The sequence below is a fragment of the Ruditapes philippinarum genome, unplaced genomic scaffold (genome assembly GCF_026571515.1).
Source record: "Ruditapes philippinarum isolate M1 unplaced genomic scaffold, ASM2657151v2 ctg1643_1_1_1_1, whole genome shotgun sequence".
In the NCBI taxonomy this organism is placed as follows: domain Eukaryota; kingdom Metazoa; phylum Mollusca; class Bivalvia; order Venerida; family Veneridae; genus Ruditapes; species Ruditapes philippinarum.
The window spans coordinates 175,690-188,530 of record NW_026857935.1 but is presented as its reverse complement, the minus strand read 5'-3'; the positions used below and the strand labels follow the sequence as shown (position 1 = coordinate 188,530).

The 12,841-nt window shown below is 32.7% G+C and overlaps 1 protein-coding gene across 1 annotated transcript; it reads right to left on the bottom strand.

The window, feature by feature from the left end:
* Positions 1–3,436: 3,436 nt before the first annotated feature.
* On the bottom strand, positions 3,437–12,623 carry LOC132751551 (histone-lysine N-methyltransferase set-1-like). The gene is made up of 4 exons (XM_060741729.1): positions 12,221–12,623; positions 8,011–8,098; positions 7,158–7,320; positions 3,437–3,479 (listed from the first exon to the last, which is right to left on the bottom strand). Exons 2-4 carry the CDS (start codon positions 8,090–8,092, stop codon positions 3,437–3,439), a joined length of 288 nt encoding a protein of 95 aa, XP_060597712.1. The 5' UTR covers positions 8,093–8,098; positions 12,221–12,623.
* Between the last annotated feature and the right edge of the window lie 218 nt (positions 12,624–12,841).

Genomic DNA, 12,841 nt, shown 5'->3' with positions numbered 1-12,841 from the left:
ACTTTTAAACCACCAAGGGAGAAAAAAAATTTTAATTGCAAAAAAAAACGAAAGGCCCAGATAGCAAAAAATTAAATTTGAAAACCAAAAAAAAAGGAAAAAATAAATAGTTTAAAAGGGGGAAATTTTTATTTTTGTTGAAATAAAATTAAAATGCCCCTTTTTTGCAGTTTTTGTAAACCCAAATTTCTACTGGTTTTTTAACTAAGCATTTGGGGCAAATTTTGGGGCCATGTTTTTCCCCAAAAATTTGAAATTTTTCCCATGGATTATTAAGGGGTGCGACGCAGGGAAATTACCTTCTTTTTTTCATTTCAGAAATTTTACTTAAAAAACAAAAATTTTTCAATATTTTTCAAAAAATTTGGGAAAATCGGAGGCGTGCTGTTTTTAAAATTTTTTTAAAATTTTTTTTAATATTTAAAGAAACAGTTTTTTTTAAGGACCCACTGACCCTAAAAAAAAAAAAGAAACTTTTTAAAAGTTAAACCTAAAAGGCCTGAAAAATTTTTTTAAAACAGCCCCTTTTTCCGCAAATAAATAGTATAGGGTTAAACCCCAAAAAAAGAAACCAACCCGGCTACATAAAAAAAAATTTTAAAATTGTTTAAATTTAAAATCAAAAAACTTTTTCAATTTTAAAAATTAAGGCCCCCAAAAGATCCCTAAACATTGAAGATACCTGTTTTTTTACAACCATTCTTTTCCCAAATTTTTTTGGAAAGAAAACCGCAAAACCCTTTTTCCTTTTTGCCCCAAATTTTTCCCGGGAAACGTCAGCCCAAAGTGTTCGAAAAGGAAAAGAAAAATTTTAAATTAAACACGAAACCAAAAACCAAAAGCGGCAAAAAGCATTCAATATAGTTTCGTTTTGGATAAAAAAAAAAGCCAGTTAGAACAATTTTTTTTAAGGGACAAAAAAAATTTTTTCAACGGGCGTCAAAAGGGGGCGCTTATATGAGAGAAGTAATTGGTTTTTTGAAAATTCTAACACCCCTTTAAAACAAGGGGGAGGGGAATAAATTTTGCAAAAATTGTTTTGGTTTTTAATTTTTTTGGCAATAAAGAAATTTCTAGCTCATTTTTTTTTGCGGTAGCGGGCGCCCAAGGGATCACAAAAACCAGAAAAATTAAATTTTGGAAAACATTTTTTTACAAAAAAAACTTTTTGCTGTAATGTTTTAGGTTCAATGGGTGTATTTTCCTGGTTATCTGTGACTTTTACTGGCCCTGGGCTAACTTTATCTGGATCACTGAATAGCATACCTAAATATTGGGTCATGACCCAACAAATATATCTCTAAATCCTAGCAATGTATTTAAATATCTGTCTAACTAACAACTCGGATACATATTATTTTTCCCTTATACAAGATGATCACAATGGTCCTACATTGTATATTTGCCGATCTGAATTAGTACCTAGAAACCTACAGGGATTTTTTTTGAGGCTTATTTTTAATAGCCGATATTGGGTCATATTCCCAATTGTAAATAGTATTTTTTTTTTCCCAATTCACAAGAAAAAATTTCCAATTGAAAGAACAACAAATTAAAAAATTGAATAAAAAATCTCTAAAAATGTTTGAAACATGGACTACATCACTGATACAGTGTTAAAATGATTGAACTTGCTATCCTAGAAAGTGATTGCTTGTTTTCATTTATTCAATTATAAAATAACTGTCATGCATTTTTTCCAAAATTTTTAACAAAAACCGCTGAAATTCCCAATCTTATGGGTATGGATCATGTTCCCAAATACGGGGAAAAATGCTGACCTATTTAAGCTATTTCTATTTATTATTTTCTAATCTTGACAATACTTGGACAAATATATGCAATGAAATTGGGGCTAAAATAAAATATGTTTGTTTCACCTTACAAACAGACGGAAACTTTGTGACATATTGTGTTTTCATATTTGACTTTCCAGGGGCATTTTACAAGAGCAAAAGGCAACATGAAAGGAGCTATTATGACAATAAAAGGGAAAGAGGTCCAAAGGGCCAATTTATTTAACAACGAGACAACTCAACTCAACATGGAGAATAATTCTACTAATTTATATTTAAATCCATCCCTGTATTATAGAAATTATATTCTCAAAATGAATGATTTATTTTGTTGTTGTTTTTTTTACCTAAGACGCATAAATGTGACCTGACCTTTACCACAGACACTTGAATTTTTAGCACTACACTCCCGCCTTGCTATGGCGAACATTTGTCCGAAGTTATATTTAAATCCCTCCATGCAAGTGGGAGTTACGCTCCAGACACGGATTTGCAGCACTGACTCCCCAAGTGAGACTTTGACCTTAGAGGTACGGACCTGGGTTTTGTGTGTGAGACACCATCCTAATGATGGTGAACATTTTATCACCAAATTTATTTTGTCATCCTTCAAGTAATGAGCAAGATATAGAATGAACAAATCCTGACTTAAAGATGCACATACCACCAAAACAATATGCCAAAGTGGCAACTAAGTATAACTCAGCGCAAGTTGGCTTGACAATAATTATCGTTTTTCATCCTCCAACAATTACAAGGGTGTGTGTCTGACCCGATGGAATGTTTAAAAAAAAAAAAAAAATTACCAGTCTTTGGTAGGGCCGCTTTCAGCTATTCAGCCGTTCAGCCAACCCTTTGACATTAACTTCCCCTGTCCCCCAGTTTTGAAGTGCAGCCAACATACGGCGCCCGGGAATTTCGAACTTGCACAATGCACAGACATCGCCCTCTCAGGGTACCAATTCACACCTTGGTCAGTGGAGCCCTCGGAGATTCATTTCTGTGCCCAAGAAAAATTCACGTTAGGCAGGTAGGATTCGAACCAGGGACCTTTTCGATCTTCTGTCGAACGCGCTACCACTGGACCAAACGCGCCCCGTTTTAGCCTTACAAAGTGATTTTTGCCAGTCATATTGGAAAAATCATAGACAGTTTCTTAATGTCTGTATTGGGGGGGGGGGTTTAATAAAACAAAAATTTTGGGGTCCATGGAAAAAACCTATAGAAAACCCAAAAGTGGGGTTAATGCCCCCAAAAATAAAAAATCTAAATCCTATCAAAAATTTGGGAAATTATTTTTAAAACTTAAATTTTTAAGAAAATTTCATTTTAACTTAAATTTGGGTTTTTTTTCCCTTTTGGGGTTTTGGAAAAGATATTTTTTTCAATGGGGAAAAACAAACCGGGGCCCAAATAACAAAAAAATTTCCCTTTGCAATGTATCTTAACCTTTCATAAAATTATACATTTGTATTTTTAAATTTTCCCTATTTTGGGGGCCAAGGTCATTTTGCCCTTTAAAAAAATTAAGTTCCGGGCCTTTTTTTGATTTTTTAATGGTAAAAAAAGCCAGTTTAAATTTTCTTTTTTCCCTGCTCGACAACCACCCTTACAAAGTTTTTTTTTGCCGAAAAAATCGTTTAAATCATTCTGCCATATCCCTGGCTGTAAGTTGCATCAATACTGAAAGAAGAAAAAAAAATCAGCAGACTGACAGAGTTGACATGGTATTTCCCAGGGGATTTCTTGGTTCTACCCTGTAATTCCTGTATAAAAAAATAAGCAAAATTTAGCAGTTAGCTTGAAAATGACAAATTTTTCACAATTAATTGTGAAATGAAAAACAAATAATCAATGTAGTACTTTTAAACAGCAAGGGATTTTTTCACAGCTTGGGGAAGCAGCCAAGCCCTTAATTTTGGGGAAGAAAAACTCTGACAATATATTCAATTTTTAGGGAAAACTCAACTGTATGCATTTCAAAGAATTTTTTCTTAGGGAAGCAGTCTATAAAGCTCTTAAAATGATTAAAAGAAGTGCAATCATTTATCAACCAAAATTAGCTGAACTTGTGGTTAGAAAATAATTTTAAAAAAGAATTATGGTGCCATTGATTTAACTGAAAAAATTTGTAAGTAAAATACATGTAATACCTGCAAGGCCAGGGTAAAAAAAATCAGAATTATAAATAATTTTCCAAAAAGCCAACAGGTATTAAACAAATTTCTGTCTACCTTTTACAATAAAACGAACCTTTTTTTTTTAAAAGCATATTGTACAGAGTGGATATTTTGTCCCGGAAACCAAAATAATTTGGTTACCTTGTTTTTTAAAAACCCAAAATGTGGTCCCAACACAGTCAAAATAAGAAAGGGTTTCTTTCATTTTGAAAAAAAAAGCGGGGAAAATCTCAAAAAAAAAAATGTTAAAACAAAAAAACTGTAAGGCAGACAGTTAAAGCGCGTTTCATTGAATAAAAATAATTTTTACAATATAATAAAAATTTCCAAAAAAGTATATAGTTTTGTTTTTAAATTTTTACAAGAAAAATCACGGGCATTTTTATAATGCAAAAAAACCCCCCCAAAAAAGGGGAAAAAAAACCCTTCGGATTTTGAAGAAACCATTTACCCCCAAAAAAAGAAATCATTTTTTCAAAGGGGTCAAAAAAAAGGGGCAAATAAATAAAAAAAAAAAAACCCGATTTAAAGGGGTTTGTCCTAAAAATTAGTTTAATCAAAGAAAATGAAAAAATTTTCAATCCTTTCCCCTTCATATTTTCCGAGAACTTGCAACCCCAAAACCAACGCGGGGACCCGCCCAAATTTGGGACTGCTTTACCCGATTTTTTCGCAAATCCCACCCAAAACAGACCATGGAAATTTTTTTTGCTAGGAAGGTTTAACCCATTTTTCCCAAAATTTGGGCCAGTAAAAAAGGGAAATTTAAGAAAAACTTACTCCAGATTTTGCAAACAGACAGTAAAAATCAGATTAAAGTGAACAAGACAGTAATTTACAACAATTACATATACTTGGAGTAGGAGGGTTTTTATATTAGAAATAAACACAGAGTATAACCAATGTATATTAATATGCATATTTGTTCTCAATTTGTATAACACATGTACACAACACTGCATTGGATGTCATTAGTTATCTTACGCTTTGCGAAAATGATTATTCCAACCACAGGGATTTGCCAAACACCGGCGATTTTGCGAGATTCTCGCTGTAAAAATAAAAAAAATCGCATTGTTTTCAAGTATCCGCGAGAAAAAATCGCATGGTAATTTTTCAGAAAATATGTTAATACCTAGTTTTTAATTGTGAATGACAGGTCGTGTGTGTTTGCTTTGTTTACCCTTGTCGAATAAAGAACTGTCATGCATCTCAATTAACACGAAATGTCATTAATCCGCTTGTTTACCAACATGTCATAAAGTGTAATTAACAGACACTTAGGGAACAATTTGACTCCTCCCACGTGTTGCGAGATTACCGATTAATGCGAGAAACCAATCAGAGTTCCTGTTTTAATCGAAGTGACATTATTAAACCAATCAAATAAATCGCTAACATATAACAAACAATTACGCAAGATGGAGGAGGGATCAAACGTCAATAAAATCTTCACTTTCAAATGATTGTCAAAATTAAAGAGAGCAGATATAAATATAACTGTAACGGTATTTTTAAGTAAAAATAATGTTTTTTGTCGACGAGTTATACTTAATTAAATTAACGGCATATTACACTGTATTAACTAGTTAAAAAGTAATGATTTCTTTCGTCCCCTACTTTCATCTAATTTACAACAATCAACATACGTGAATATTATGTCCTGTGCAAAGACCGCGCATTATAATTCGAAGAAAAAAGCAGGCAAATCAAACTGAAAAACTGAGAGGCATATAAATGACATCATTCTGGATTCATTATTTTTTTATTAATATCTGTAGCTTTTTTTTCTAAAGTTATGTATGACCTTTTGGAAAATCTATTATTATATTGTCTGAATGTCCTCAGACTAACAAGCTGTGGACGTTCCAATCGTCCATGCAAGTACTTTTAAATGACATGACAGTGTTGAAATTTCATACTAGTTTACAATCCGTGTAAATTAACATTTCTGATACGACTAAGCAATGTGACTTAATTCAATCTCCTAGTACCTGAGTGTACTTTTATGTTCTGATATTATATGCAATTTAACTGTAGTTATTAATAAAGTTTTGTTTTACAGCTGATCTAAATTTTTAGTAACTTAAATTTCGATATTTTAGCAAAAATATAAATCTCACTATTTTGAAAAAAATCCCATTGATTTGATTAATGGGGGAGATTTTCTCCCATAGAATTTGCTGGTCAGGATTATCCCTGCAACCAAAACCAATATACAGGAGGGCTTCTTTTGGCTTTAATTTAAATGATAAGATTATAATCAAACTTAATTGTTATTGCTGATTGGATAAAACCGGATAAAACCACAAAACCGCACACAATATAGGCTTTTTTAAACTTTATTATTAAATAAATACAAAATACTACTTTAATATTTCATTGGTTTTATGTTTAATTTGTATGAGTGTCTCTAATATATGATTTACTTTTTCAAAAACATTTGTTACAGGTTTTCTGCCATACGCCGAGCGAGGTACAATTTAGTGAAAACTGCACAAATTTTATTCCGTCTATTTCTAGCTCGACCAGAAGTTTACGTCATATTTATTTCACGTGTGTAATCTTCAAAAATAAGTAGGACAGATTGCTTTTAAAAGTAAACAATAAATATCAGATGATGAGTTAAAGAAATATCATAATTTAATGCCAAGCATTGTTACTACCACCCTTAATTTTTCTGCGCATACTGGATTATTCTTGGGCATAATTGTACGGCCAGTTTTCAAAATTTGGCCGTAACCCTGCTTTTTTCTGGCTGTAATTACAACCTTAGTACTGTTATCTACACTTCTGATTAAATTAATGTCATCTGCGACATTTTGAAACACCAAAAGTGTGAGATGAACCCTTGATTATAATTTCCGGCATGTGTAAAATATGCTTGGAGTTGATACTTTAATAGGATAATCATGCACAAATATCATTTAATTCAATCAAAACTATTTACATGTTTGCAACTTGCAAAAATCAAGTTTTACTGGAAGGTAAACAATGAGTTTGGAAGTCAAAGTCCTTATATTTTAAGAAATCATTTTTTAAATTGTGATTCTTTTCCGCTACTTTGTGAAGAAAGTGTAATTTTGATTTGTGAAGGGGCCGAATATTGGCCCTTGTTATGAAGGAAAAAGGCTTTGTCATAGGACTATGGATCCTGGATATGTAAACAACAGGAACTTACCAAAACTCTTGTCCCTTGTGTCGAAAGAAAAACAGGAAACTCCCTACAATTTGTTGTTCACTGCTGTATCTTTTCAATCCTTCTTCACCAGAAAGGAGCAAACCCTCATAGAAACAAACAAAAGTTCCCTTTTCTATGTCCTCTTCAGCAAAAACGCCCGATCCTGAAAGCAACACCATAGTATCAAGTACTAGATGGAGAACTTACATACTTGTAGATCTAAGATGTGAACATAAATGTATTATCAAGCTAAAACAAAATGCACAGGTGATCTATAAACTGATCTAGGTCTACTGTAGAGCAGGTATTTTGCCATGCTCAATTTGAATGTCTGGCCAAATAAGCCTTTATGAAAAAACTTGCTGGCCAGATTCAACAAGAGGGTCATTATGGCCCTGATATCGCACACCTGAATATAAAACTCTAAATGACAAGGAACAAGTAATATTTTAAACTATAAACAAAAGGAGATATGAAATCTAAACTTCAAATTTATTTCAAAAATAGACAAGAATAAAGATCAACAAAGGAAAGGCAACATTACCTCCCCACCGCCCAAACAACCAAATACAAACCTCATATTGATATCTAAAATGGTGCATGTGTTAATACAACAGTTGCAAAAGAAATGTACATGTAAGGAAAATCAATTACCTAAAGTTTTGACCCAAGGGCTTTTATTAAACACTGACTAGATGATGTGTCATACTAAATATCTTTGCTTAAGTGTTTGGGGTTTTTTAAAACAAGTTTTTTAAGTTTTTAATATATACATATAAGGAAAATCTATGACCAACAGGGACGGGCCAATTTGACCATCTTACTGAAAACAAAAACTACAACAACAACTCACCTATGTATGTGTCAATAAATTTGATTGATAACTGGACAGTTTGTCTTGCTTTTGTGCTCTGTTTTGACCTCAATGAAGGCATTATGCACTGAAATAAAATTTGATTATAATAACTGAAATTATTTTCAAAGTTTCAAATTGCAATACATAAAAAAATTCTTGTAATGCGCAATTTACTGTCAGCTCTGTCTAGCACCAGCTCATGCAGATTCAACATAAAAACAGAAAAATGGTGAAATTTGAAATTAGAAACATCCACAGATGTGTAACGCTGTACTAATAGAAATATATATATTTTCCTATCATTTTTTATTTGGTTTCCTTTTAAATGCAAACGTCTAGTCTATAGCCCAGGTTGTTTATTTTGTCTTTACCTGTATGAGATTTGATCAGGCTAGGGAATATTGCAAATAAGGCTACAGTATATAGCTTGTTCGGGCTATTTTTTGCTCATTTGGGCTTTCAGTAGAGCAAAGAAAAACATGATTTTTCTATACAGACAGACAGTTACTCAGAAGCTACTGTCTGCAGTATGCTTTGAATGTTTCCAACACAAGAACCTTCTGATAAGTAATACTTGTTAAATTGCACACCTTCCAAGTTGCTGTGCCTAGGAAAGCTGGGTGAAAATGAGGAATTATTATTACAACTTGTCTATAAAACAATGTATCTTCACATATTTTGAATATAAGTATTACAAAGAAGATAATTCATATGGATTTCTATTTTTAAAGCAATTTGATGCATTTCATCAGCATCCCTGGGTCAGATTCATATAAATACAGATATTAGAAACTGTCCGTAATCCCATAGTTTCTCGTGAGGATCGATAACTTATGTTGATAAAGCGTTTTGTTTGATTAAGACTATTTTACTTGTCACGTGACCTATCAGGCAGACGTTTGTGAGATTTAGCCGCAAACAAGATATGCGGAAGACCGTTAAAACGACAATTGAAACAGACTTTTTTACAAATGCTAACATAAACATATAAAGCTAAAAAGAAAATGTTTCTACGAATTTGTAATACTTTCGATTAAGTCATCTTGTTTTCTTTCAGACAGAGACATTTGTCATGCTCTCGTCTCGTTTGATGCGTTTTTGTAATTTGACGTTCTTGTTGTAGTTTTTCATTTGCTATTTGCGTTTCCAATCTCTGTATTTATATGTCTCTGCCTGGTTGCAGCAACAATGAGCTATAATATCCCAATTGAGCTATAGTAGACCAATTGGCAAATAATTAATTGCAAATTATTTAAATTCCCAGCCTGTTGAAAATTGTATGTAATTTGAGGAAAGATTAATTTACAAATTGACCGATTTTGTCGGTTACGAAATGGCAAGGTTACGAAATGACTTGATCCTTTAATTTTGTACTTACGCTGCTACTGTGCGACGACATTCACGTATAAATATTTAACATCTAATTTGTTCATGAAATTAATCACATTTGTTGCCTCCTTTTTTGAGTAAAAATAAACAAAATACAGAGTTTCTGAGCGACTTTGTTCATAAACATCGTAAGTGAAATGATAATTTATCTTCTTTGAATAACAATATGTGGTGCATTGGTCAAAAACATGAAAGTTATTGTTCACAAGAATCCTCGATTGATGTATATTCGCGGTATTAGGCACATTTGTGAGAAATAATGTGGAAAAAAGATAAATAATAAATTATACACCTAATGTTTGCTTACAATTGGCCTTTTTCAATTTCAAGTCAGTTCAAGTTTCACCAACTTACACTCGTATTTGTCAGTGGTAACTTTAAATAATAAGCGTCTGTCATGACCGCCGCCTTATTGGAACTGTATGTTAATTCGCGGACGACTACAAATACGTCATTGTAGGTCAAACAAGGTTAGCTTTTAAAAAAGCTAGTAGCGACTCGCTTCGTAATTTTTTTCAAGGGGTGTGTTTAAATGTAAAAATGACAGTTCTGTTAGCTGAAGAGACTTCAGCGAACAACAAAATAAAAGTGAAGTCAACACTGGCCCGGTGCCCGATGGCCAGTGTATATAAGTTCAGGCCAGTGTAAATTTAAGAAAATTTTGTTAATTATTTAGTAGAATAAATTCAAAACTGGAATTCGGGCCAGTAAATTCAAAATCTTAAACTCATTGACTGAAAGTGACATATAAAGTTCTCTCAGATGAGTATGAGTATGAGTATATATGAAGGTGCATGTAAACAGATTGAAGAACCTATGTCTTTGCACATTTACTTTATGGCCTGTTAACTTTGACCACAAAATGTTAGATAGGTAGATTTCATAAAGATGTCTCTTTATACAAAATTAAGTTGTTATACATGTATGTTATTTAGTATTGGAATGAGAGGCACAAGTCCTAAAGTAAACACAAGTTGTCAATCAATTCAGCCAGAAAAGCCGGGATCCTATTAAAAAATATAGGGATCCCAGAAATTGACCAGTCTAAGAAGATGTTTTTAAGATAAGCCGGGATCCTATTAAAACATATAGGGATCCCGGGCATTGACCAGTTCAAGAATATAGTTTTCAGAAAAGCCGGGATCGTATTAAAATGTAAATAGATCTCACGGATTGGCCAGTTCAAGTATATAGTTTTCAGAAAAGCTGGGATCGTTTTAAAACATACAGGGATCCCGGGATTTGACCAATTCAAGAAAATAGTCTTTGATTTTTCCAATTAATTAGGCATATAATTATAACTATTGTGATTTCCGCATTTTAAGTTTGTTAATAAATAGCTCTAAATATATCTATATTCTAAGTTAAATTAATTTAACGTTCATTATATACAATAAAAAAATTAACGTTTAATGGCCTTTCATTACGACAACAATCAACACAAATATAGTTCATTAGGATTTTCCTCCATATCTTATACGATCCCGGATCCCGGGCGTCCCGGATCCCGGCCAGTAAATACATACACTAAATACCGGAAAGGATAAAATGACCGGAAAAAAAGGAAAAATAAAAAATGCACAGAACCAGATGTACACTTATGTTAATTAACCAAACGAAAACTTACTACAGAGAAAACAGGTGAAATCGCTAAATCAGAAGTCAGTGTAAATATGATTTATTGAAAAGAATTCATACAGACAAACATTTTAATCATCATTATATCTTTGCGCTCAAAACAATACTTGCTGATTTTTAAAAAATGGCGTGAAAATTGAAGGTTTTTTGACGCTATGTAAGATTAAATTTGATTGGCTAAATAATTTTGGATCCTAGCCCTGATAGATAAATTTTGTAGAAAGCTGGAAGCCAAGCTTCGATTAAATTTTTGGATAGCTTCGGAGTTTTAGGTTGTTTCTCAGTAAAATCCTACCGTAATACCGGCTCGCCGTGGCGAGCCGGCATCAGTGCACATGACAAAAATTCCAGTCACTTTAAACTGAGAAAATATCAATTTTTCAGAACAATGTTGATTTTGTATATCTATTTCTTATTTGCAGTTTTATTTTGTAAACATGTAAGTAGTAAAAAAAACAAAAACAGCCGATAAATTCGATTTTCACCTCCCCATATGACCCTCATTTCCGGCAAAAGATTTAAGTAGGTCAAGTGCTTGCACATTGTAATCTAAACCTGTGATTACATCTTAAAGTTTGATGATGACATAAAAGTTATTCTGTCAATTTTATTTTGGTCAAATAGGCTTAAAGTTAGACCTAATTAATTTTTAAATGAAGGAAATGACACTTTTTGCGTTAGCTGATATGGGTATCCAAAATCGGTCAGTAAATTTATTCATAGCCTCGGTTTGGGAAAAAAAGCATGGCCGACTGACCTTCACATCTTGAAGAAATTTCCGGAACTGGGAATTGTTCGACAAACTTTTCTAAGTAAATAAAAATGGATTACTTATAAGGTAGATATTTGGGCATAAGTAAAATCATGTTTTTTTATACTTATTAGAAAATAAACAATAAACTGCCCATTTTTGTGTGATTTGTGATGGTTTGATACACGAAACATATGTAGACACATTTTGCGAGAAATATTACGTCATTGTCGGGCAGGTGCGACGAGATTTTACGAGATTATCCAAGTGTAAACAAAATCCGCGAATTTATATACACCGCGATTTTACATATATCACACAGGAGAATATGAGACACCGTCCGTCATTTTGGTAATGTTAAATGATATATTTGTTATAATAATTAATCATTATTTGGGTCTTTATGCTTAAAAAAGTAAACCAACATACCTTCGAAGTAGTGTTTACGTCCCGCGTGTTTTCAAACCGGAAGTCTTCGGCTATTATCCTTAAACTGACAGTAAGGACCGAAAAGTTGCGCGCACCTCATATGCGCACCTGCCAACAACTTGCACAGGCGCAAACATATGAAAATTATATATAAATATATACTAAACACGGTGACTTTATATATGACGACCCAATTGTAAAATCATAGACCCAATAAGTGTGTTTAAGAATAAAGGTTGAGCACACTTGTTCCGCCCGACAGATACATTTAAGACAAACAATTTTGTTGGGTCCAACATATATTGGGTCTTGACCCAATACGTAGACAAGCCCCAATATAATTTCGAAAAGACCCAAAAATTCAGGTGTAATATTTACCAACGCCCCAGCACGTTGGTGCTTTTAAAACTGGATACCAAGTGATATAGTGTCAATTGCAGCAAATTGTTATTTTGAATACTCGTATTTGTTTTATTTTGTAACTTTTCGACCCTTTCAATACTAAATTAGACATTACATTAATCTTTTGGGTGGTTCACTTCAAAGGTTCGATCAGTTAGCAAATGTGATATGATATGTTTGAAAAGAAATCATTTTTGTTAAGTGTAGAATCGAAATTAA